Source organism: Lontra canadensis, unplaced genomic scaffold (assembly GCF_010015895.1).
Source record: "Lontra canadensis isolate GAN:19392208 unplaced genomic scaffold, GSC_riverotter_1.0 scaffold1, whole genome shotgun sequence".
Taxonomy (NCBI): domain Eukaryota; kingdom Metazoa; phylum Chordata; class Mammalia; order Carnivora; family Mustelidae; genus Lontra; species Lontra canadensis.
Window position 1 is genome coordinate 27,961,129 of NW_022630995.1, and position 27,651 is coordinate 27,988,779.

Sequence of the window (27,651 nt, forward strand, 5' to 3'; positions counted from 1 at the left end):
TTTGAGGTTGATGGATATGTTGAGAGTTTATCTTACCTAACACTCTGTAAAGAGCGCCTTATGAAGGAATAAAACACGAGATTCAATCACCCTTACCACATTCAGTAGAGATTTCCAGAATAATGTATGATCATAACTTAATCCTTTCTCATCTTCCTTGGCTCTGAAACTTTGAAAGCTTATATCTCATCCCAAATCAAAAGCGATACAGTTCCCACTTGTCAAAGAGAAAGAATATCTGTGTGATAGGTCTCTTTATCATCTGAATATATTTTATTTATTTAAACATTTAAAACTTGATAGGGTGGTAGAGAAAGAGATAGAAAGGAAAAGAATATACAAGAAAAAAAAAGACTGCATCAAAAATCTGTGTGAATTATCCCATTTTTTTGTAAAGTTATATTAAAGAAATTAGGAAAAATAGAGTTAGAGTGCCATCTACTGACTTATAAGTCAGTCACGATGAATAATTAAGCAGCAAAAGCAATTGAGGAATACCAGGAATGGTAAGATTCTACTTTGGCAGAAGCAAGCAAACATAAATCTGTCTATGTGTGTAGATGCTTATATATGTAGACATGAGCCAGTGAAAGGCCGGCAAGGATTCAAACCCAGTCTGTTGGTATATGATGAACTTTTTCTTTACCCATCTTGCATTGTTTTTATTGTTATGAGGAATAGGCATTTTTTTAATAATATGAAATCAAAAGATTTAAATATTAAATGTTTACAAATCAATGGACATGATAAACTGAACCAGCCTCATACCTCCTCTGTGTCTTTCTCCTCTTTCCATCCTGTACTCATTGTCAGGACTGTGCCCATTTGACAAGGTTACGTCTTTTCCAGCAGACTGAGACTGTAATTACACTTTGTCCGGAAGGCTTTTAATCAGGCTCCTTATAAACAGAATTTCCTCAAATCCCTCAGGTGCTTTAAAATGAAAAGTGTTCCAGAGCTGTTTTAATATATCACCCAGTCCTTGTTATGAATCTGTCTACGTGTATCTCACTCCGTGGTCAAATAATTAAGTTTAATTGAATAATGACTCTTGATAAGGCATGGAGTCTTTAGTGGGCCTGGGCAGATTCACCAACACACCTGCTTACGTCTCCGACTCCTGCACACAGAGAGGGAACAGGAAGGCTTTCTGCCAAGTTCCCCTAAACCCCTTTTATCCTGCGAAGGTTTCCAGTGCCATTTGGATTCCTCGTTGTCCCTCTGGGCTCTTAGTGCTTTTTGATACTGCTATCCTATCCTCAGGTTACACCATGGCTACCAGGAAATGTGTCTTTCTTCCTAAAAGGAATGTGGAGAGCCTTGATCGCAGGGACTGTATTTTTCCTTATTTTTCCATTTTAAGTGCCTGGGAGAGTTTCTGACACTGTCTCACCTCCCCCTCCCCCCACCCCTCTATGTTTTGCTTCTTCCGTTCGGGTGCTGCTCTAGGCACAGACTCTGAGATCAAGAAATAAAGTCTTGTTTCCCAACAATCTCTGAATTAGGGGTGCCTGGGTGGCTCAGTCAGTTAAGCAGTTGAGCATCTGACTCTTGTTTTCGGCTCAAGTCAGGATCTCAGGGTCATGAGATCAAGCCCCACGTCTGACTCTGTACTTAGCACAGAATCTGCTTGAGATTCTTTCCATCTCCCTTTTCTTTGACCCCCCTCCCCTGCATGTGTGTGCTCTCTCTCTCCCTCAATTACATAAGTAAAATCTTTAAAAAATCACCGAATTATGTGGGGAACACAAGTAAGTAAAGAATACAGTAGAAGGCAACAAGTGTGTTGGGGGAATATGCCTGTGATGCGGTGGTGACCAGCAGAGACTCTTATTGAGAATGGGAGGGCGAGCGTGGTTGGCCAGGAAGGCTCCCCAGAGGAGGTGTGTGTTTGTGCTGAGTCCTACAGGCCAAGGAGGCGTTCACCTGGTCGAGAAGATGGGGAAGGATCATTCCAACTGGTATAGTGGACAACTGGCAGCTAGAAGCATGACTGCATTTGAGGGGTGATTTCAGGTGTGTCAAGAAGAGGAGATAAGAGCTAACGGGGCCCACAGAGTCATGTCATTCTTAAATACATATCATCCCCAAGGAAATACCAGTGATGACATAGCCTTCGGTGCTGAGGATGGAAAGTTATGTTGTGGTTGGTGCGTGAGAGGGCCTTGGATGCCAGGCTAATGGGTTAGTATTTCTTCTCATTAGCTGTGGGTGCCTAACGAGAGCTTAGCCTCCTCTTGCCCTGAAATCTTGTTGCCTTATATTCAAATGCACTGATCAACACTCAAACATATAGAAAGACAATCTAATAATCTGTTTGACCAAATTCATTGATTTTTTTAAATGTCTGTGAAGATGAGGGAATATATTCTTTAAGAAGTCATGAATAAATCAGAAGACAAAATGGGTAAAAGGAAACATAGAAGAGAGTTGCTTTCAGGTAGGTTGAGCCTAGGGGAAAAGCAAAGAAAGTCTTTCTCCGACGTGCATACTAGGCTCTGTGCGTGCAGCTGCCTGACAGAAGTGATTCTCAGCGTGGTGGCTCTTTAACCAAAATATTTATCTTCTGATGGAAGTTATGGACTGTTTGCCTTCTCATCTTAGGTATTTTTTAAAAAGAAGGTAAGATAGATTTCAATTTTATAAGTTTTTAAGAAATTGTTTTACATGTGAAATTGACCATATATATATATATAGGGAGAGATATTTATGTACCTATATGTGTGTTTTCTTGTTAGGTCAATGTGAACCAATTACATTGGAACTCTGCATGAATTTACCCTACAACCATACAATTTACCCAAATTACCTGGGCCACAGGACTCAGAAGGAGGCATCCATCAGCTGGGAGTCCTCTCTTTTCCCTGCACTTGTTCAAACCAACTGTTACAAATACCTTATGTTCTTTGCTTGCACCATTTTGGTACCAAAGTGTGACGTGAACACAGGCCAGCGGATCCCACCTTGCAGGTAATACAGTGAGGTCTCCCGCAGCACCCTCATTTTCCCCTCAGGGAGAACCAAGGAATCCCAGGCTCAGTTTGAGTGTAGACAAAGCCCATATTGCTAAGGAGCTCTGTATTTAACAAGTCATGTGTTTAAAAGGTAAAGAAGTGGGTGCCTGGGTGGCCCAGTTGGTTAAGCGACTGCCTGTGGCTCAGGTCATGATCCTGGAGTCCTGGGATCGAGTCCCACCTCAGGATCCCAGCTCCATGGGGAGTCTGCTTTTCCCTCTGACCTCCCCTCTCATGGTCTCTCTCTCTCTCTCTCTCTCTCTCTCTCTCTGTCTCTCTCTCTCTCTCTCAAATAAATAAATAAAATCTTTTTTAAAAAATGGTAAAGAAGCAGGAATTCTAAAATGAGTGTTTGAGTTAGGGTTCATGACTGGAGTACCACACAAGGGAGGTATGAATTGCCTTTGATAACAGCTCACATACTTTATTTTTTTTTTAAAGATCTTATTTATTTACTTGACACACACAGAGAAAGAGAGAGTGCACACAAGCAGGGGGAGAAGGCAGAGGGAAAGGGAGAAGCAGACTCCCTACCAAGCAGGGAGCCCAATTCAGGGTTCGATCCCAGGACCTGGGATCGTGACCTGAGACAAAGGCAGACGCTTAATGACTAAGCAGCCTAGGCAATGCAGTAGTTCACATACTTCAATCAAATAAAATCGTGCATGTTTCACTTTGGTGGATCAAGAAGTGTTCTAAATGTGAGTCAGCAGAAGAAGGGGTGTATCTGCTCTTTTGTCTGGCAACACGGATGTTTTAAAATGCTACCTTTGATACACTCAAATGTCAGCGCCATTACGTAAGCAGTGGCCTGAAGGTTGGACAAGGGATGGAGCTCGCTGACGTTTTTCTGCCTGCTTGGATGAAATGGGCAGCATTTCAAGCCTGCAGCTTGGATTTGGGATGAGCGATATCCTACTTCAGGTTAAGAGTCCTACTCCAGGAGTCCACCATCCGGTCCAACTCCTGGCTCTTCTGTGGCTGCTCTGTGGCCTGGGACAGATTCCTCGGTCTCTCCCAGTCTCAGTTCTTCTACTCTGTCTATAAAAACAAGACGGGGGACGCTGGGTGGCTCAGTCGGTGAAGTGTCTGCCTTCAGCTCAGGTCATGATCCCGGGGTCCTGGGTTCGAGCCCCACATGGGGCCTCCTGCTCAGGGGGTAGTCTGCTTCTCCCTCTCTTTCTGCTGCTCCCCCTGCTTGTGCTCTCTCTGTCAAATAAATAAATAAAATCTTAAAAATAAGCACATAAATAAATAAATAAAACCAACACAGTTACGGTGGTCCGATGGAGTCGCTGGGAGGGTGAGTGAATGCACATGAACGTGGACGCTTCTGGCTGTAAGCTCTGATGGTAGGAGAGGAACGCGGCTGCTCAGTGGCAGTTTGGTCTCTCTTCTCTGCCACATGTGGCGGTGTCGGCCGGGAACGTACAAGACAAGACCGCTGTCGCGGAGGTGGGCAGCTGCCCCCTTGACGCTGTTTCCCATCAGGGGGTGAATATACACATGGGCCTCTCCAGTAACCACGGGAACCATATGTTGGGATCAGAAGCCACTCGGAGCTTCGAGGCATAGCAGTAATATCGATGTAGCGGACAGATGGGGAAACAATAAATTAAGGGCCAAATAGCAAATGGATGACAGGGAAGGGGCACCTGCGGAGGACAGGAAACCATAAAACTTCAGAATGAGTTGGGGAACGGAATAAATTATGCAAACGGGTTAAAAGCTAAGGCTGCCTTGTGCACACATAATTCCGAAAACGCCTTTGAAGGTATCCCTAAGGAAACATCTCCTCATTTTATGTTGAAAAGTTATTTCTAAATTTTATTCCACTTTGTCTAAGCAAGGTCAAGGATACTCACTAATCGCTTGTGATAATACTTAACAAATGCTTGCATTGATTTTCTTTTCACATGTATAAAAAATTCCCCTAACAGAGTATTCTCTGGAACAAATTTACATCCACGTATGATTTATAATTTCAGGGCTTATGTTTCACATTAAAATGCCCAAGACGCGACTGACCCTGAGACATTATTCAATCAACATTTTAGTGAACTTCCTTTAGATATTTCAGTTCTATTTCTTCGGTTTACATAAATGTCTTTCCTTTTCAGTGGCTCTCAAAATGAGTTTTATATTTTGATACTTGCTTTTAAGAATTTTTTACATATTCTGACAAGAATAATATACTCATGTGTTCATGAAGCAATGCTGTTTTTGCCATGCCCATTTGTGGGTCTGAACATTTAGTTTTGAAGTTATGAGTCTGAAAAATCTAACATTATCGAGCCCTTACAATGTGTTAAATATTTTAGGGTAGTGTTGCCATCTCGTCCTCAAAATATCCTTTTGCAGGAGGCCCTACCTTCAGGGCTGTTGCCAGTGGCGGAACGCCACAAGGATTAGGATAAGAACAGTGTCACCAGTCGTTGCTGCGTGGCACATTGTCTTATTTTTATCATATTATCTCACTATATTATTGTATGATTTCCATTTGATAGAAAAAATAGGAAGTGGTGAAGTCAGAAACTATACAGTGCTCTGTAAAGATGAGGTATCCTATGGCAAATTTAAAATTGCAGCAAATAAATTATAGACATTATTTCTAAATCTGCAACAAAACTCTTCAGTCTGAGAGTTATTGAACACTATTGAACTTACTGTTTTTGCAAAACTAGTGTGGGAACGCCACGGCTTTGACTTTGCCCAAGTTCTGAGGCTAAGCCAGCATCAAGTTATGCCCTGTCCTGTGCAGACGTCAAGTGCTAGAGCTTTCTCTGAAACGTCTCCATTCTATTGTTAACATTTCCCTACCAGTTTCTAGCCAGGCTGGAGCTGACCTTTCTGGAAGGTCTGCCCCATCATATCAAGAGAGACAGAGAACTTTGTTGAAATTAATAGTTTAATGTTTATAACTTTTGAAAATAAATAATATATTTGAAATGAAATAAAAAAAAATTCTCCTAGGAACTTATTTGGGCTATTTTTTGGCTTATTTGGCTTTTTTTTTTTTTTAACTATGTAGCTCATTTCTTGGTAATATATGGAGGCAAAAACAGTTTTCCTTCATAGGGAGTAAAGAAAGTCATGCTGATACCTCACTTTAAAAATATTCTTTGTGCAAATGAGGTGACACACATGAAAGAAAGCACCTAGCACAACGCTTGGTATATCTTTTCTTTAAAAAGGAAACAAGTGCACTTTGTTTTGACCAACTTGAGCTCTGTAGAGATGGAATTGGGAGAAGTACCAAGCTTTTCAACACTGTGGTCTAAGCTCATGTGATCACGGCCATCCATGCCTTAGGTAAGCCAGGTTGGCACATGAAATAGCTCCCGTGGCTGGTCCCCAGAGGGCGAGACCTCTCAGGGGCCGCGACTATATAGATCCCATGATCCTTGGTGGCAGACTATCCAAACCGAGGCTGAGAACTTCTGGCTTGGAAAAAAAACATTGGAGAATGTGGCTTCAAAGACAGAGAATGAGAAAGGGAAAGGGCAGAGGGGAATCTGTTTCTTGGATGTTGTTCAGGGTGTAAACTTGTAATTACTAGATATAAAGGTCCTGGAAATCTTGTGCACCATTTGGTGAATATAGACAAGAATACTGCATCATAATCATCGAACTTGCTAAGAGTCTAGATCTTAATTATTCCAACAGCAAAAGAGTAATGATAATTATGTGATGTGATAGAAATTCTACCTCTACATGACAATCACATAATAGGTGAACGTATCAACTCAACATGTTTTCCACCTTAAATGTACAGCGCGTCGTATGAAATAGATTTCAGTAAAAACACACACAACAAATTTCTATTTCTAGTTCCATCATGACAGTTCTCTTAATGAATGTCTGTGGCTGGCATGCATGTCCTTTGTGGAGAGAGGTAGGACTCATTTTGTTTTCCCAAATATCAATTACGTATTTGTGCATCTCTCTCTATTGGTATATATATATGTATATACATAAACATATATATATATATATATATACACACACACACACATATATAGATACACACACACACACACACTGGATACATGCAGAGACCCACACTCACACAGAATTCAAACCCTACCTATATTCCTCACACACACTCTCAGGCGTAGCTGCTTCTGCCTCCCATGTTGTATCTTTCTTGCTCTCCTAGAGCCCTGTGCGAGCACTCCAAAGAACACTGTGACTCTGTCCTTGGGGTTGTGGGCCTACAGTGGCCTGAAGACACAGACTGCCATCAATTTCCAGAGGAAAATTCAGACAACCAAACCTGCCTAATGCCTGACGAAGCTGTGGAAGGTTAATTTTTAAACTAATTACCGTGGGGTATCTAACACAGATGACCCATCACTATCTTCTCCAGGTTCTCTGTTGCTAGCGTTCTTACTGTGTTCTAGTCGTCAGCCAGGCCACGGGGGTGAGTGAGTCTGTGAAGCCGGTTACATTGAAAACCTTGGTGCTCATCTGTTGGACGTTGTCTTCATTTTAAAAATAAATTGCCGAGATGTATTTAATATTCGAAGTGTTTATCTTAACCACGCCCAACTCCCAGAGCCCATTATATGTGCACGCCGCTTTTATACTAGGGGTCCTCAGGGTGGTGGTGGGCAGCAAGCCCTGGTTATGCAAGTTTAAACGTTTAGAGACCTTGGCAACGTAGGATCATCAGGTAGAGAAATGGAATCAGGGACCTGCCCGCACTGATGGAAGGGTTAGAACAGGAAACAATGTTGACACATTAAGGGCAGCTGGGTAGTTAGAAGTACTGGATCCAAGGGCTCTTTCAGGCTCTGACAATCCATTGAATGGACATGGCTGTCCGTTCGGGAAAGTAGTTAAATACTGGAGAGCATAAAGACACCACTAACTGGAGAGATGATGCCAAGGATGAAGGAGAAAGAGTCTGATAAGCAAATGGAGAAAGCCAAGTTAGCTATGGTTGGTTCTGCTTGGCAAAGACCATTTTATCTTCTAGAATAGCCCCTTGGCGATAACCCACATGTAAATAGATAAACGAGCTGATGGTTCCAGGTTTTCTGTCTAACAAAACTAACATGGCTCATTGGTTTGAACAGAATGCTCACCTAGTCACTTCAAGTGTGGTTCTGGACGGTGTGTTCTGGCTTCCAGAAGATGTGATGGCCAGGCCGACTGTGATGATGACAGTGATGAAGAAAACTGTGGTATGTGTGAGATGACACTTTTCTTGGATACACAAGAATGTCTGGTTAGGATAAAGGACTGTATTTAAAAATGTCAACCATTTACAGATGGTCGTAAGTAGTGATGAGGATTGAATGCTTATGCAGTTACTTTTAATATTACCAAATGACAAGGTCTGAATCAATAGGTTTTTTTCCTGTTAACTCCATTGATTTTCCCTAAATTATACTTCTGTTTATAACCTTGATGATATATGTGCAAAGCCTTAGTAAAAGGAGAAGCACTTCACAAATGTAAGGGATTATTTTTATTATTAGAGATAGAAAGCAGTTGTCCCTTGTCTAAAAGTCAGAATAATAGTGTCTTTGCATGCGATTTCCATGTTGTTAAATAGGCATCTAGATACACAAAGACAGAGTTCAGGCTCCAACATTCAAATTTAGTTGGAATTCATTTTCATGCCCTCTCTGATTTTGTCTCTGTCAGCAAAGGATAAAACTCCTTCTGACGTTTCTGCATTGAGTTCCAAAATCACCAACGGAAAGGCCAGAAATGCCGGTGGTAATTTGAGTGGAGCTAATTCCCATTTTATTTTCCTGCAAACCTCTGTACTCGTAACCTCAAAAAGCGTCAGGGAATTGAAAATGGGCAATGCATTTTACTAAGCAATATTCTGGAATGAAACAAAATGATTGAAAGGCTATCCAAAGAATACTTTGGTTATGATCGTTTACCTTGTTCTGCTTACAAATGAATAGACACTCTTTGTCTTTAAAACCATGAAGGGCAATACATCTTTTGAAATCATTTTATTCTTTTGGCCTTTGAGGTATGAAATATTGCCTTGCTTCCCAAAGTGAATTTTCCATAGTAGACTTTGCCCTTCTGGTCTAGACAAAATGTCACAAGCAATAAACTGAAATCCTATCAGTTGCTATAAATATGGACAAGAGCATCCTCTAGAAAATTAGACCTGTCAGAATGATGGTACAATGGCCAGGGGTAATTTTGTTAGAGAAGCACATCCAGTGTTTTGAGAAGCTACTGTTGTTTGCTTGTTTGTGGTCTTTATGTAGAGAAATAAATCCAAAGTCATTGAATATCCCCATATAAATGACTTCTTGAGAATCTCTTGGATTTGTTTGCTAAACTATGACTTGCAATGGGTTATGTTTTTCTGAGATGCAATTTAGAATGGATTGTCTTTGATAGTTTAAAGAGATCACATGTACTCTACTGGTGGCGGCAAGGCCTAAATCGGTGGTAGGGGACTAAGTATTTGAGAAATGTAAAAACTTAGCTTTAAATGGTCTGAGTCTTTGAATATATTCTGCAAAAAGAAACTCAAAGCACTAAAGAGTTTAAATGACCCTACAGCATCAGGTTTCTAGTTGAGTCATGAGTTTTTATCAAGACTTTATTCACACAGTTAAAGGTACACCAGAATGAGAAGAGTCAGTGGTCTAATCCCTATCAACACTCAATATATTGGTGGCACTATTGAGAGAGAGCTCTAGTTAAGGAAAGCTAAAAGTGGGAGAGAAATTAATTCATTTGGAGTTACATTAATTGCTCCAGCAGTATTCACTTATGAGAAAGCCCTCAGTAAGTTTTTCAAAGTGACCGATGATAGAAATTTTATATATATTCCCCTTTGGAATATGTGCACACACTTGAATGGGCATGTCCAGTGCTCTGGGACAATGAGACACTTAAAAAGCAAATGAAGAAGTCACTGATGAAAGACTATTGGGAAATCATCCAGTTCCCACTTGTCATTTTCTCAGTCATCCCTCTGTTTCCGTGGGCATGAGTGGTACCATCTGGCGATGCCAACAGCAGCCCCACTGAAGCTGGGTTTCCGTCATTGTGGAGTATAATGCATGTAAAGGCTTGAACTTTACTGAATCATGTGACGATTAACTATGACTCTCACATGCTGCAGATCCTCCAGAATGTCTGAAAACAGTAATGGGTTTTCCCCTTAAAAACAATACTTGTTTCATTTATCTACAAAATAATGGATGCAATGGAAATTTATTTTGTGTTTCTTTGGAAAATCTGCAGGGGGAAAACATGGTAGCCAAAGCACACCGTTTATGAATATGCTTTTAAAATATAGATTTCCCCAGCTTTCCAAAAGTAGAGCATTCTTTTTTTTTTTTTTAAGAATTTATTTATTTGATAGAGAGTGAGAGAAGGAGAGAGAGCACAAGTGGGGGGGAGCAGCAGAGGGAGAGGGGGAAGCAGGCTCCCTGCTGAGCAGGGAGCCCGATGCAGGACTCGATCCCAGGATCCTGAGATCATGATCTGAGCCGAAGGCAGAGGCTTAACCCACTGAGCCACCCAGGTGCCCCAAGTAGAGCATTCTTATAAAAAATTTCATAAGCCAAATTGTGTAAAGTGAAGAAGCAATTACCACTGATATATGTAGAAAAAATTCTGACTGCTCCCAGGCCTTAAAAATATCCTCGCTTAGGCTTTTCTAATACCTACTACACATCTTGCTTGTGGATGTACAAAATAAATCCAGATAAAGCAGAGATGTTCACAAACATCAAAACTATGGCAGCGTGATGCTAAGACGCTAAATGTAGTTCCCAGGGAAGGAGCCTGGGGGCGCTACTCACTCAGGGTCCATGCTGCCTGCTTAAAGCCTTGCGACCCAACAAATGCAGAAGCTGTTTTCATTTTTTACTGTTTTCCGTAAAAGTGAAAATCCTCTTCTGATTTCATTCAGGTAGTGGAAACAGCTACCAACGTGGGTCTTCCGAAAAAACGAAGTGGCGTGATGCGAACTTTTGAGAAGTGGGGGTTACCTGTATATGCATAGCCCTTAGCCACAGGCAGTCTTCCTCTGCAACCTCTCCTGCTCTTGTGATACATTTCTGTTGTTGAGGTTGTTTTGATTGTGTAATCGCTAACATAAACAACACTGAAATGAAATAATGAAAACACTGCCGGTATCGGAAATGTTTTCAGCAAGTATTTGGAAGAATTAGAATTAGGCAAATCTGAACCCATCATTCCAGGCTGGCTTCATGGGAGGGAAGCCTGAAAAGTGGGAGTGATTTACATGGTCTCCACTGTGTGAAGACAGAAGCACTTCGGCCTTAGAAAAGGTTGCTGGCTTGTCATTCACTGAACGCGTCTGTTCTATGGATGGAGCTGTGTGTAAAACTAGCAGCCTGATGACAAGTTGGTTTTCAACATCACATTTTCCAAGCACGGATACCTAAGCAGTGAAGGAAAAGGTGAAGATCCAGTCAAAGACGTGAACAGCGATGGCATCAAAGAAAGGACAGTTGAGGAAAATAATAATGGGTTATGTTTCTGGGCTTTGCCTTCATGCAGAGATTTGAGGTGGTGAGACTGAGGTTGAGTTTTGCTCAGCCTGCGTCCACGATTTGGGTGGGCTTCCAGCAGAAGCAAGGTGGTAGCTGGGCTGTGGTGTGAGCAGCATGTCTTCTCAATGGGGACAGTTAAAAGAGAATATAGCAGGGGTGCCTGGGTGGCTCAGTAGGTTAAAGCCTCTGCCTTTGGCTCAGGTCATGATCCCACAGTCCTGGGATCGAGCCCCGCATCGGGCTCTCTGCTCAGCGGGGAGTCTGCTTCCCCCTCTTTCTCTGCCTGCCTCTCTGCCTACTTGTGATCTCTGTCTGTCAAATAAATAAATAAAATTAAAAAAAAGAGAATATAGCAAAGATAGTTTCATTATATTTACTAGAGAAATAACACCCTTTTTTTTACACAAACACAGCCTCACAATTACTAATTGATTACTATTCTATATAAAAGGGTATACACCGGGGTGCCTGGGTGGCTCAGTGGGTTAAAGCCTCTGCCTTTGGCTCAGGTCATGATCCCAGGGTCCTGGGATCGAGCCCTGCATCAGTCTCCCTGCTCAGTGAGGAATTTGCCTCTCCCTCTGTTTCTCTTTCTCTCTGTGTCAAATAAATAAATAAAATCTTAAAAAAAAAAAGAGGTATATACCATACGGAGAAAGATAGACGACAGTACAAATACCCAAGTGTCATTAAGTGCTTCTCTGTTTATCTTCAAACGATTAAAAATCATTTCATCATCTATCTTTTATCTCCCCTAGGGCTCCAATAAAATAAAATTTTAAATATAACCTTCTCTTGGGATCGAAGCACTTTTAGGCTGTGTTCAAAGCCTCTGACGCTGGTATTTGTGGGCTGATATTTGTACCACTTGGTTTTAAAAGTTTTCCAAGAGACTTTTTTTTTTTTCTATCCATTTGGACTCTTCAGTAGTATTTGTATAACTTCTCACAGTTATACAAATGGCTTACCTGGCATTCTTAGCAAATATAGTCTCCAAGCCTGCATTTCTCTTTGCTCGTGGGAGGCCTTGACTCGGCTCTGACTGGCAGGAACAGAGGGAGGCCATTGTGTCCGTATGATGTCAGATACCCCCAAATGTGCTTTTGGGATGAATCTTCAGAATTGTTCTCTAATCACTCAGTAGGGTTTAATTTTTCCATGTGAAGGAAGGGACATTCTTCTTCCCTTGAGGTATTTTGCTGCCCAGTCAATTGCTTGGCTCTGTTATGTGGCGTCTTGGACAGGCAGCCTGAGATGGCAGGGAGGGCTCTGTGTAGACCTAACCTTGGATTTAAATCTCAACTCAGCACACAGAGACTATGTGACTTTCAGCCGGTCACTTAATTTCTCTGGGCCTCAGTGTTCTCGCCTGTAAACTGTAGAGAACACCCAGATTATCCTCCAAAGCTTGGAATGCTTCTAACAGGCTTTTTTTGTTCCTCAGAAGGCAATGACTAAAAACCCATCTGCCAGGTGCTAGGATATCCAGGAGATGACTCCCCCTCAAAGGTCACCCAGGGTTCTCTCTGGAGGAGAGGAGTCCTGTCTTGCTTGGTCTTGTCTCTGGTGACCGAGGTCTTGTGTACGGCAGAGGAGCGCAGGCTGGCATGTCGTGTCCGAAGCAGGAGCTGGGCAAAAGTCCCTGTTCACGTAGTAAACATGGGCCATGGGGTGGTGTTTCCTCCTGCAGGTAGTGCCTGTCTGGGGGTGGATGTCCCCATCTCCAGGGTTAGTCCCTGAAGGGGGTCCCCAGCCCATAGTTTTAAGGCCCTTCCCACTACCCCACCCTGCCTCCTCATAGGGTCCTAGGCCAGCGCGTGTTGAAGAGAATGTTACAGGGATGTCACCCCTAAACAGGGGAGGAGTGGGGGAGGCTGTGAGGAATTGGGAGCCCTCTGGTGGGTGCTGGTGTTGCTGCCCCTCATGGTCAGGCCTGAGATGGATGGGGAGGCAGGTCCTCTGGGCTGCGCTTTGGGTGCTGCTGCTGGTCCTTGAGACTGGGGCCCCATCTCCCAGGGTGGCGTGACCCGGAGGGGCCTTCGCACCTGGTGGCCTGAGCCTTACCACTGCAGTTCCTGTTGCCCACCCAAGACGGCTAGATCTAGACTGTTCCAGCCTCAGCCGGTCCAGGACCCAAGTTCATCTTGCCCCTTGCTCTTCTGACCTGTTCCTCCCTGGAGGTATGTTTTATCTCATGAAGCTCAAATTAGCAGACCGAATGAGCAGACCTCCTCACCCTGCGTGGGCCTGGGGGACTTTTCCGGGACAAGAAGCATCTGCCTTAGGAAAAGAAGGTGCCCCAGTTCATGTGGGACCTGCCTCTGGCTGGGAAGGCTGCTGCTTCACAGAGTTTTTGTGAAAATGAGGGATCGAGGAAGTGAAGAACGCGGCACAAAGCTTAGCGCACTTAGTGTGAAGGAACATCTGGTTTTCCAGGGACTGCGGCGGGGCGGGGGGGGGCGTCTTGGAATGAGGGACAGTTAGGGCTCAGAACGGGCAAGCCCCGGGCAACTGGGGTGAACTGGTCACTTAAGCAAAACACCATGGGTGTTGTCATTATCTCTGTGGTAGGTTGGTTGTGATTCTGACATAACAATTATTCGGTTTCATAACTTGCAGCTGCGTTAATCATCCCCCCCATCCATACCTGTCTTTGATTTTTAGTGGAGTCGTACTCTTTGTTTTATTTTTATTTTTATTTTTTTAAATAGATTTTCAAATATTTTACAGTTAAGTGCCTTTATTTTATTTTTTTAAAAGATTTTATTTATTTATTTGACAGACAGAGATCACAAGTAGGCAGAAAGGCAGGCAGGTGGGGAGCGGGGAAGCAGGCTCCCTGCTGAACAGAGAGTCCTTCTCGGGGCTTGATCCCAGGACCCCGGGATCATGACCCAAGCCGAAGGCAGAGGCTTTAACCCACTGAGCCACCCAGGGGCCCCCATACTCTTTGTTTTAAAACATACATTTAAAACACAATTACACCAAGGATGTCACTTAAAGAGACAGTTTATGCTTCACAAAATAATAATGCTATCTTCCTTGGGACTAATGTTTTGATCTCTTCATCTCACTTCGTCTATGTTCACCATAATTCCACAAAAGACGTATTAGGCCACACACATTTTTTTATTAGAAAAGAGACGAGGGGCGCCTGGGTGGCTTAGTGGGTTAAAGCCTCTGCTTTCGGCTCAGGTCATGATCCCAGGATCCTGGGATCGAGCCCTGCATCGGGCTCTCTGCTCAGTGGTAAGCCTGCTTCCTCCTCTCTCTTTCTCTGCCTGCCTCTCTGCCTACTTGTGATCTCTATCAAATAAACAAATTTAAAAAAAAAAAGAAAAGAAAAGAGACGATACAGAAGGGTAAGTTAATGCTTATAGAGTACTCGTTTAATCTGTAGAGCAGCTCTGTGTAGCCAGCATTATTATTACTCTTTTAGAGATATGGAAACTGAGGTTTCAGAGAAGTTAAGTAACTGTCCATGGTTGCACAGCTGGTGAAATTGGAGCTAGGATTCCAATTCAGGTTTCTGACTCTGATGCTGTCCTTCCCTTGCTTTCTACCCCTGATGTACGTGGTACATTCTTATTTTACAGAGAACCGCTGCTAAGCACTTGCACCTGGATCCAAGTGGATCTTCTCTATAAGTCTGTGATTTGGAACAATTTATTTATTTTCTCTAAATCTCAGTTTCCTCATTTATAAAATAGTGATCATAGTACTGACATTGTGGTATTATTATAAGGATTAAAACTAATATTTATAATGTGGATATATAGTGGATAATGAATATTATCTTGTTGTTGTAGTTATTATTATTATTATTATTATACTGAGGTCTTACTTATGTCCCAGAAAATCTACTTTTGTGGTCCTTCATCTGCTCATTCCAGAGGTTCAAGTTCTCCAGACTCTTAGGAAGGGTATTATGTGAATAATTAGAAAGGCTCATGCTGTTTTTGCTGATCCTTCCTACCAAGCAGTGTGGTTTGTGACAAGTCTGTTATTGACAGAACACTCCAGATGATGTCTGTATCCGCTGCTAGCTGAGACTCCAAATAAAGTCCTCATGAGTTCCTGTAATAGACAGCTCTGGGCCTAAGACTGTTCCAGATGGACAGCTAGTGAAACACTCCCACTGTTTATTTCCTACATTTTTGAATGGTGAAACACTTTCAATCTAATTTTAGCTCATAATAAAAATTTTTCTTCTAGTGACTTATTTTGATAACTTCTTAATGAGAATTTTGGAAAAAAGCAGGTTTTTTTCATATAATGGATTCCAAGAAACATAGGTCAATCATCTACAAAATTTCTCTGAATTGTTTGTGGTAGGTCAAATGGAAAATAGCCTTTTTAAAGAAAGCCCTTATTTGATCACCGCTTTGCATTTCACTCACCTTAAACTACATGATCTTTTCCTGGAAAGGGGAGAGGCTTTTTGTTCCTCACATGAAATGAAGTTCCATTTAAAATACACGTGTGCTGGGGCGCCTGTGTGGCTCAGTGGGTTAAGCCTCTGCCTTTGGCTCGGGTCATGATCTCAGGGTCCTGGGATCGAGCCCCGCATCGGGCTCTCTGCTCAGCGGGGAGCCTGCTCCGTTGCCCCCTCCCCCCCACCACGCTGCTCTGCCTAATTGTGATCCCTCTCTCTCTGTCAAATAAATACATAAAATCTTAAAAAAAAATAAAACACCGTGTGTTGGAGGCCTGCCGTGCGCTAGCAGCTGTTGTAGCGTGGGGGAGGAGAGGGGAACCCAAAGATGCACCTCGCTGCCTGGTAAGGACTGTGGATCCCACTGGAGTGATGAGAGCCCATTAGATTCTTGCATGTTTTAGCAGATGTGTGAAATGCCTGCATTTGATTCAAATGACATTTTTTAAAGTTCATTGCAGGTTCTTGCTATTTCATAGGCAAATTACAGTTCAAGCTCATAGTCCCAATCTTATGCAAATTTTGTTCATTTCTCATATTAATTGATGAAGTTGATCTCCTTAGATCTCTTAGAATATGATACTGCAGTGACAGCTTTTGTACCTGGCTCTTAAATTAGTTCTGTAGGCATGTGGCATAGGAAAAACCTCTTACCAAACACACAGATGGTCTTTCCATTGGTTGACTGAAATTACATTTTAAGGTAATACGCATTTAAATCACTAGGTTTTGGCATATTTACTTAAAAGCATAACTTACCATTTTATAGGTGAGTCTTATGTGCTGGCAAATTGACTCAGAATGCAAAAAGCACAGCTAAAAATGAGCGTTAATGTATAGTTCCTTTTTTCATTTTTTTTCCCATTTTCCATTTGTCACTTTTGATCTTCTCTTAGGAAAGCTGTCCTATTTATATGGCAGCATGGAAATTAGTGAATATCTCTACTCTCAAAATTACATTTTTCGTGGCATACAGAAGTCAAGACTTTTTAGGAAGAAAGAAATCATGCCTTTGTGCTATAATTTTTCTACCTTGCTGACCAAATTCATCATTATTTTGATGTTTATGTCTGTTGCAAATAACCTTTTCTTCTGTCTCCAGGCTGTAAAGAGAGAGATCTGTGGGAATGTCCATCCAATAAGCAATGTTTGAAGCATACAGTCATCTGTGATGGGTTCCCCGACTGTCCTGATGGCATGGACGAGAAAAACTGTTGTAAGTGCCTACCTGCATTGGTCAACACAACTTTGTTTATGTTAAACACTGATTAATGCTCATTTTGAATATAAACTAGAAATTTGGAAATAAGTTTCAGATCTTTTTGATAAGTATCAGATCTTTTGATTAAAACTCCACTTAAAAAAAACATGCAAGGACATAATCAAGCTATATAAATTATATTCACTGTGATATTATTCTAGTGTTATTTATCACATGGAAGAATTAAAACACCCCAAATATCCAAAAAGAGGGGACATAAAATACGACCATAAGATGAAATAATATGCAGATGTTAAAAATCAGTTTAAAAGAATAATTCCTTGGGACGCCTGGGTGGCTCAGTTGGTTAAGAGACTGCCTTCGGCTCCGGTCACGATCCCAGAATCCCGGAATCAAGTCCTAGATCGGGCTCCCAGCTCCGTGAGGAGTCTGCTTCTCCCTCTGACCTTCTCCCCTGTCATTCTCTCTCTCACTCTCTATCAAATAAATAAATAAAATCTTAAAAATAATAAAAAAAAACTTAAAAAAAAATAAAAAAATAAAAATAAAAGAATAATTCCTCCTGGGTTCATTACATGTCATTAGTTGAATGAAACAAAATATAAAATATAAAGTATTATGTGCACTATTGTCCCAGGTTTTTAAAGTACTTATGTCTGGAATATCACATAAGGATTCACTCAGATTGGCCAGCTTTGAGCAAGGTTCCAGCTATCATACAGGGGTCTTTGTATGGATTAGAAAATATACCATCTATGCAATCTGTTTGCATGGAGCACTGGGCGTGGTGCAAAAACAATGAATACTGTTACGCTGAAAAGAAATAAATAATTAAAAAAAAAAAAGAAAAGAAAAGAAACTGGCTCCCACAATTGTGGGGGCTGGCAAGTTGGAAGTCTGTAGGGTAGGCCAGCAGGCTGTATATTCAGGTAAGAGATGATGTTGCAATCTTGAGTCTAAGGTCTGTAGGGCAAGCCAGTGGGCTGGAGACATGGGCAGGATTTCACTGTTACAATCTTGAGACAAAATTCCTTCTTTGGACAATCTCAGTTTTTGCTTTATTTTGGAGGGTAATCTGTTTTATTTAAAGTCAACCAACTGTAATAAAAAAAATACTAATCTTTTGTGCTGATAAAAAAAAAAAAGAAAATATACCATCTAAATGGCCAGATGGAAAAAGAAACACCCCTTTGGGAGAACCAATTAGAAAAAAGATGCTGTTTCCTTCAGGTTGCCCCTGTCCCAGGCTAGGATGCATGATCCAGGCAGCAGGGTTTGGGTGGGAACTGTCTTGGAAAGCACAACCCATGAAATGGTAGGCCGAAACTCTGATTTTGGGTCCCATGTTTACTGTTGGACTAATAACTTTACCCAGACAAAAGTAATTCTAGTTAGAAAATACCATGTCCCAGTGACACTAATCTGGGTCTTCTGGGGCTCTGGGGACTTGAACAAAATCAGGTTCCCTCAAAAAAAGGAGAAAGAAAGGAAATGGATATTAGGTAGGCTATTAAAGGTGTCACTGTGATTTGTTTATTTTATTTATTTTTTTTTAAAGATTTATATATTAGAGAAATAGAACAATCAGGGAAGGGGCAGATGGAGAAGGGACAGGAAGAGAATCTCAAGCAGACCTCCTGTTGAGCGTGGGCTTGATCTCATGACCCCTAGATTATGACCTGAGCCAAAAATCGAGAGTTGGATGCTTAACCAACTGAGCCACCCAGGCGCTCCGACAGTAGAGATTTTTAAAGAATAAACATTATCCATGTGTGTGGACAGAGCTCGTTTCCATCCTGTGGTCACTTCATTCTGCTCAGCTGCAGGGCTTGGCTCATGCCCCTTCAGACTTTTAACCCTCATTTCTCAAGTCCTGGAACTTCTGTGGCTCTGGGTACCACTTTTTCAGTCCTAGTGTTACAAGAAGTAGATGACCCAGTCACTTGGAGATGGTAGCCTTGTTTAAGGGCTTGCTATTTGTATGGACTGGCACCCATGGTATGAATTTTTACCAATTCTGTTATTCTGTCTTGATACCTGTTTGGAGGCCCAGGGAGCACATCTTTCCTTCCTTCCACGCTCCTGCGGACAGATGATAACGTGCATGTTAGCGAGAATCACACCCGTTTCTGAAATGTTTCCATCCTCTCGCTTCTTGTTCCCGGTGCCAGCGTTTTGCCAGGATGATGAACTCGAATGCACAAACCATGAGTGTGTGTCCCGTGAGCGCTGGTGTGATGGGGCAGCCGACTGCTTGGACAGTTCTGACGAGTGGGACTGTGGTGAGCTGCGTGTGTCCGCCATCGGCCACACACTCTTAACCCCCTTCAGCCATTTAAGCTTATAAATCCTAAATGACTTCACAGAGTTTATTAACCAATTTCACCTGTTTTGTTTAACTATGATAAAAGCTGGCAGCAATGGTTCATATATGTTGTCTCCAACTCACAGAACATTTCTCCCTAAGTTACCTCGCTGTTTGTACTGTTCATGTGACATGTGAAATCATCTGGGTTCAAATTGTTATGACCGTATAACTACTAGAACAATTTTTAAACTCTTTGCTATCACCCAGCTTCAACGATGACTAATATTCTGTCATTCTTGTATCATCGACACCTCCTGAATAGGGTAGTAAAGTGGGTCTTTCATCTTCCCTATAGTCTTGCTCCAGATCCGAATGAGATGAGCCTAGTTCCTCACAGGGACAGGACTTAAAGACATCTCCCACCCGTACCTCCCGTGTTATAATTTGTGAACTTGAGTTTGATTAATTCTGTTGTCCTTCACTCATCACTCTTCCCCTTCACTGGGCTCTTCGTTCAGTCCTTTGCCTCATCTGGCCACAGCACGATCATCATTTGTGGTCTGATGAATTGCACAGTGTTTCTCAAGTTACCTGTGGTGTGTTAAGTAGAGAGGAAGCCCTTTTATAAAATGGGAATTAGCACGTATCCCAGATTAATCCTAACTTACTATCGATTTCATACCCTTGCCTTCTCACATGTTTTCTTGAACAGAAATGATATGAATGAAGGTACCACCAGCTCTTTATAATTACGCAAATCACTGGGTGAACTCATGGGATCGGGCCCCACCTCTGGTTGTCTTCTAACTCCTAAAGGAAAGTTAAGAACTGCCCATCTCTTTCACTAGAGCTTGTGGCTCTTTGAGGGCAGAGAACGTTTCTAATTCATTTTTTTCAGTCTTCCACCTCCTTTGCAGAGGGCAAGCACTCACCAAATGGTTCTTAATTAAAATAAATAAAAACAAATGTATGCAAGTGAAGCGAAAACATGTAGAGTTAGCATTTGGTTTCCTGAGAAGAAATGCTTTCTAATTAGGGTTTTCCTTTTTTTTTTTTCTTTTTTGTTCTCCTCAGTGACCCTCTCCAAAAACGTGAGCTCCTCTTCATTCCTGATGGCTCACAGATCTGCCATAGACCACCACGTGTGCGCGGACGGCTGGCAGGAGACGTTAAGTCGGCTGGCCTGCAAGCAGATGGGTTTAGGGTAAGGTCAGTAGTTTGTAGCACTGATGAATTTCTCAGGGGACTTTGCGGAACGTGGCAATAATATCTTCCATATGAATGCAGAGTGAGTGAGTGCTCTCAGATAGAGCCCTCTGAAGCATGGGAAATGAACTAGGTGAGAGGACAGCATTTAATTACAGGCACCTGCTCTGAAGAGACTGGGGTGAAAACCGGCTTTGATAAAGCCTCCCACTACAAGTAAATGAAGTAATTGTATTTTAAGTACTTCTGAAAGGAAATGCTTTCAGTATTTGTAAAAGCACGAAGATGGTTTCTTCCGAGGAACTTGGATGGGAAAATCTTGAGATTTTTCTCTCAACAGGTTATTGAAAGTTTCTTTTTAAGCAACACACATTTTTTAATATGTTGAGAAATAGAACTTAAAGAAGATGGTATTTGAGTTTACTCTAAGTAATTCAGGAAGTGTAAATCAAGAAATAATTGACTATTTTTGCTCTTTAGCAGAATGAAAAGACACTAGCTCTGGCTTTGATACAAACAGACTGAGATCCATACTTTGAAAGTTGGATAACTTGCTATTTTGTGGGATTTTCTTTTTCAGTTCTATTGGGGATGGAAAGCAATAATTGAGGTCTTAGATGTATATGTGGGTGTGTATATTCACATATTTTTTCTTTTCAACTACTGATGTGTGTGAGAGTTGGGGGGAAATGTGGAAATGATAGAAATAAAAGATAAAGGAATTTTATAAAATTCTAGAATAAACAAAATTGAGTAAATGTCATTTCCCAGGATTCCACTGAACAAACTTGAAACAATTTTACAATAATGAGTGATCCAGTTTTGGGATAGCAACTAGCAGCACATTTGTTTTCCCAGTTTGAAAAATGACCTAAATCCCAGTATCTTTGGCCCATTTTTCCCATGTAAAATCCTACATCTTTGGAAAGTTGAGTAGCTGATGCTAATCTGTAAGTAAAGAGCTTTAAACTTGGCCAGAGTGGAAAAATGATATTTACCAAGATCCATTAAATTATACTTCATTTTCACAGCATCCTTATGGTGTCTAAATGAGATGGGATGTGATTATGATTACAGATAAATGAAAAGCCTTTTGAATGAGATTGATTTAACTCTCACCAAGACACAGGTTATTTCTTAGTTTGAAAACTTGATTACTCATAGTGATCGACAGTTCTACTGAGAGTTTTGCGGGAGAGTCGCAACCACAAAGATTTTACCAGCAGAAAAATTCTTTTGACAAGCCACTCTGTTCTATTGCAAATAGAAGGGATCTTATTTTAAATGTTCTCCTTGATATTTCTTCTACATTTTTGCATATTGGATTTACATTTTTTATTGTGATAAAGTACACATAACAGAAAAACTCAGCATCCTAACCATTTTGAAGTGCAAATTCCATGACATTTAGTATATTCACAAAGCTGTGCAACCATCTCCATCATCTGGCTTCTTTCACTTAGCATAATGTTTTCGTTGTAACTGTGGATGAGCACTTTGGTCCTGTTTATGGCTGAATAATATTCCATTGCATGGATACACCACGTTTTAAAATCTGTTCATCCGATGATGGACATTTTGGTGGTTTCCAGCTTTGGCTATTGTATGCGTATTGGATTTTTTAAAAAAAATTCCTACTCTATTTGCTCCATTTGGTGTTATTTCAATATTTAGACATTTAAAATCTAAAAGGACATTTAGACTTTTTAAAAGATAACTTTATTTCACTAAGACTAAGAAAGACTAGGAAAATCTGAGAGAGCAGTGTGGCTGGAAAACCAGAACCACTGTTTGACTGAGTTAATGTGAAAGTAGTGATATGTCTTCCAAGGAAATGAGTAGGAAGGGTAATCCTATTATTTTTGTACTTTTTGATTGCCCTCAAGTTTACTCTTCAGTTTACTTGGGTGGGTCATGAATTGAGAGATATCTGGAGAGCCATCCTGGGGCAGGAACCAAGATAATGGGCAAGATCAGGCCATTAATTTCTGCAGTAGAAATCTGCTGTAACCACTGTCCCTGGAGATCAGTTGCTGTGCTGCAAATTCACAGATTTTGCCACTGATGCCTCAAATTCTAAGTAACCCTGTACTTTGAATCAGATTCAAAGTCCCTACAGAAGAGCCTGTCTGGCCATGACTTGTCATTGACCGACACTCCAGCTGCCAGAGGGAGAGTTAAAGGGAATAGCTATCCCCCTTTAGCTTCTGGAGTGGAGTGCCTGCCTTTGTACCTTCAAACATACTCCACATCAGAAACTTGAAGTTTAATTTTTTTTAAAGATTTTATTTATTTATTTGACAGAGATCACAAGTAGGCAGAGAGGCAGAGAGGAGGAAGCAGGCTCCCCGCTGAGCAGAGAGCCCGATGCGGGGCTCCATCCCAGGACCCTGGGATCATGACCTGAGCCGAAGGCAGAGGCTTTAACCCAGTGAGTCACACAGGCACCCCAGAAACTTGAAGTTTAAAACACAACCCCAACTAGTTCTATTTAGTATCTCTTTCCTATGTTTTTTTGTTTTTTTTTTAAGTATCTGCTGATGGGTCTTGACCTAGAGTAGGCATTGTGTGAAGGAGGCAAAGGTAAATAACATCATCAAAGACCTTATAATGTAGCGGGAATGATAGATGAGGAAACAGCCTAGAACATAAAGTTGGGAAAAACTTCCAGACGTTTTGTCATCCAAGAATGTTTCATGTAGGACATAGCACATGACTTACCGCTTAAAAGTACGTAAGAAAAATATTCAGCTCTCATATTATCTTGATAGTATAATATACATTTATTAAGTCATTCATTTATTAATTCAGTGAACATTTATAGAGAAAAGCATTGTAGTGTAGTGTCCCAAACTAATATACTTTAAATCAAATGGCGGGGGAGGGTCCCTTTTGGAGCTAGTTCATCAAAAACGCAGGTCTACACCAAATGACGTGTCTTGCAGGGCTTCTGTTGAAATGCTTTCCTGATAAGGGCAGTCAAGAGAACACCTGCACTTGGAGTTGTTCAGACCCAAATTATGCCTTCCATGTCTAATAGCGCAAATGCTCGGCTCTCAACTAAGTGCTTGCCCAAATGAGAAGATTGAGGGTACTTTGCTGAATCTGAAAAACTTTTTAACCCCCATCTCCAGATATCTTGAGTTCACCCCAGCCTGAAATTATGATAGTTATTTGATAGACAAGGATATAAATCAACCCCTAAGTTCTCATGACAGTATATTGACTTTGCTACCTACACGTCCAGTATTAAAAACATATGGACGTTTATTTAATCAACAAAACAAATCAGAATTTAGACTGCCCTCTAATACTTGCCAAATGCTCAGTTGAGACATCTGGTATTTGAGGAAGTTGGTCTAAGAGAATGTGATTCTTTATGTCTCTTGGCTTCATTAGCTTTATCTCTATATAAAACCAGATCATCTGGAAATAGGATTCTGTTTTGGCAAAAATTCCTTTATGGGGTCAGTTGCAACATGATTTTATTCCTTAATCTTTTAGAGTTGATCAATAGAAGCAACATCTTCCAAAGAATGTTTCTTTGTCTTGGGCAAAACCACAAAGATAGCCTCAATTATGTTACCTAAGAGTCCCTGATGTAAGGATTTACATTGGACTTTTTTTTCCTAAAGTATACTCCCAGGAAAAAGCTTCTAACTTCAGATTCCATTTGTCATGTAGGGACGGTTTACTTATTGATGGACTTACATGAAGCTCAAAGATAGACTAATCCTCTGTACTCATAAATCTAGCTCAGATTGCTGGTCCTGTGCATGTAAACCATAGAAAAGAAGCTCAAAATCTTATGGTCTTTTTTTTTTTTTAATTGCGATGTGATTCACGTACCATAAAATTCACTCTTTAAAGTATACAATTCCATTGTTATATATTCACAATATTATGCAGTCATCACCACTGTATAATTCCTAAACATTTTCAATTTGGAAAAGAAACCCCATGCCTCTTCGTAATCCCTCCCCATTTCTCCTCCCTAAACCCCTGACAAACACTAATCTACTTTCTGTTTCTACGGACTTGCCCATCATGCACACTTCATAAAAATATAATCATACACCCTTTTTGTCTGGTTTCTTTCACTTAGCATAATGTTTTCAAGGTTCATCCGTGTTTTAGATTATTTGTTTATTTACTTATTAGAGAGAGAGAGAGATCACAAGTAGGCAGAGAGGTAGGCAGAGAGAGGGGGGGGGAAAGCAGGTGCCCCACCAAGCAGAGAGCATGATGCGGGGCTCGATCCCAGGACCCTGAGATCATGGCCTGAGCTGAAGGCAGAGGCTTAACCCACTGAGCCACACAGGCATCCCCATGTTTTAGTATGTATCAATGCTTCATTATTGTTTATGGCTGAATAATATTCCATTGTATAGGTATATCTGCACTGATTATCCATTTATCAATTGATGAATAGTTGAGTTGTTTCCATTTTTTGGCTCTTATGAAAATGTTGTTAAGAACATCCATGTACAAGTTTTTGTGTGAACTTGTTTTCAGTTTCTCTTGTGTATATACTTAAGGCAAGGGTAGAAGCAAGAATACTAGTTAGAAGGCCATCAAACTACCCAGATGAGATATTTTGGTGACTCAGATCAGAATGGTAGCAGAGAACTCGGTGATAAGTGGTTTGATCCTGAATATATTTTAAAAGTAGATCCAATAGGACTTCCTGGCAGATTGGATGTTAATTGGGAATTGAGAAGAATCAAGAAAGAGGCATCAAGAATGAGTGAAAGGTTTTTGGATTGAGCAAGTGGGAAGATGGTATTGTCTAAACTGAGATGGGGAATACTGTAGATGAAGCAGGTGTGGGGAGAAAGATCAGTTCTGTTTTGGACATGTTAATTTTGGGATGTCTATTAGACATCCAAGTAGATATGCTTATAAGGCTCAAGTCTGGATTTTATTAGTGAGGTTTGAGCTGGAGCTATATATTTGAAAGTCACCTGGATACAGATGATACAGATTTATAGGACTGGTGACATATCCAAGAGTTTATGTCTAAATCAAATTTAGACAGGGAATATAAGAAGACTAAGGGCTGGGGGCGCCTGGGTGGCTTAGTGGGTTAAAGCCTCTGCCTTTGGCTTGGGTCCTGATCCCAGGGTCCTGGGATTGAGCCCCATGTGGGGTTCTCTGCTCGGTGGGGAGCCTGCTTCCTCCTCTTTCTCTATCTGCCTACTTGTGATCTCTGTCAGTCAAATACATAAATAAAATCTTTAAAAAAATTTAAAAAGTAGACTAAGGGCTGAGTCCTAACAAGTGGGAGAAGAGAAGTAGTAAAGCCAAAGGAGATGAGAAAGGAAAACCCACAGGGTAGGAGGATATGATATCCTGGAAACCAAGGGATGAAAGTGTATCAAGGCAAGATGGTGGTCATATATATATCAAAAGTTGCTGAGAATTCAAGTAGAATGAGGACTGAAAACTGACTGTTGGTTTCAGCAATGTGCATGTCATTGACATTAACAGTTTAAGTGGAGTGAGTGGGGCAAAAGCATAAGAGATAGTGAAAGGAAAGAAATAAAAGATAGTATAGAACTTTTTGAAGGGATTTTGTTGCAAAGAGGAGCGAAGAGATGTGAGCAGTGGTTGGTGGGGGAAGCGGGGTTAGGAGATGTTTGGTAGCTCCATTTCCCTGGAAGCACTCAGTTTCCCATGGATAAATTATTAATAGAGACCTGCCATCGTAGGAATATCATGTTCAATTACTATTGAATGTTTTTGTTTCTCCAGATTCATTTGTTAATTCCTAATCTCAAATGTGAGGTTATGAGGAGATGGGGCCTTTGGGAAGTGATTAGGCCATGAGTGTAGAGCTCCCATGAATGGGATTTGTGTTCTTATAAAAGAGACCCAGAGAGCTCCCTCACCCCTCCTACCATGTGATGACACAGCAAGAACATGCACATCTATAAATGAAGAAGTAGCCTTTTACCAGACACCAAATCTGCCAGGACCTTGATCTTGGATTTCTCAACATCCAGAACTGTGGGAAATAAATTTCTTTTGGCTATGAGCTACCCAGCCTTCTCAGAAGCATCAACAGATTAAGGCAAAAGTGGATGATTTCTGTCAAGTCTTTCATTCCACCTATTTTTTTTAATCAGATAAGTTTAGATGATTGTCCCCAATTAGTGAACTCACCATAAACTAGTTTATCTTTCTTTAACTTCATATCCCTTTAATAAGCTCCTTCTCTTTCAAGTCTGGCTTGTCCTTCATCCATGTTCCATAGGCACATTCCTTCCTGCTTCTACCTCTTTGTCCATAAATGTCCATACATTTTCTGTCCAAATCCTTGGGCCTCACTCAGGCCCTAAGACATCTGTGAAGACTTTCTTATCTGCATGATGTTTTTTTTAATCTGTGTTTCCTGTGGGACATAAAAATTGGCATTACACAATTTCCCTCTTAATTCTATGATGCCATATATTATTTTTTATTTTTATTTTTTTATTCTTTATTTCCCAGAAAGATTATACAAAGTAGGATTGGCTACTCTTAATTGTGTGCCAGGTTGTTCCAAGTCCTTGATGTGTATTAACTCAGTTTGTCCACATTATAATCCTGTAATAGATGTAGTTTTGTTACTTCTACGTATGAGGAAATTGAGGCTCAGATCAAGAAACTTTGCAAGGTCACAGAAAAATATGGTGCCAGGATGCAAGTCCAAGCAAAGGCAAAGGGCCTCTTGGGTATGATGAGTAGGTCCTCTACAGCACCCAGTTATTCAATAAACATGACCTGATTGATGTGGCCAGCCAACTTCTTACACATAAATCCCTTTTAGTCTTTGTGTGTGTGTCGGGGGGGGGGGCAAGTCTTAATACCATTCCACCTCATGATCTTATCATTGTGGCATTTTTAAGTAGACAGTAGTGAGGAGGTGTAGCAGTGGGGGAAAAGTCATCATGCAGGCCAACAAGAGA

The 27,651-nt window shown here is 41.1% G+C and overlaps 1 protein-coding gene across 1 annotated transcript in view; it reads left to right on the plus strand.

Moving 5' to 3' along the window:
• Positions 1–27,651, plus strand: part of CORIN (corin, serine peptidase) — a 243,648-nt gene that overhangs the window by 176,401 nt on the left and 39,596 nt on the right. The window contains exons 11-16 of the mRNA XM_032852353.1: positions 2,739–2,970; positions 7,174–7,319; positions 8,096–8,203; positions 17,068–17,181; positions 19,359–19,469; positions 20,570–20,699. Of these exons, the coding sequence (XP_032708244.1) occupies positions 2,739–2,970; positions 7,174–7,319; positions 8,096–8,203; positions 17,068–17,181; positions 19,359–19,469; positions 20,570–20,699 (841 nt within the window). The remainder of the gene's footprint in view (positions 1–2,738; positions 2,971–7,173; positions 7,320–8,095; positions 8,204–17,067; positions 17,182–19,358; positions 19,470–20,569; positions 20,700–27,651) is intronic.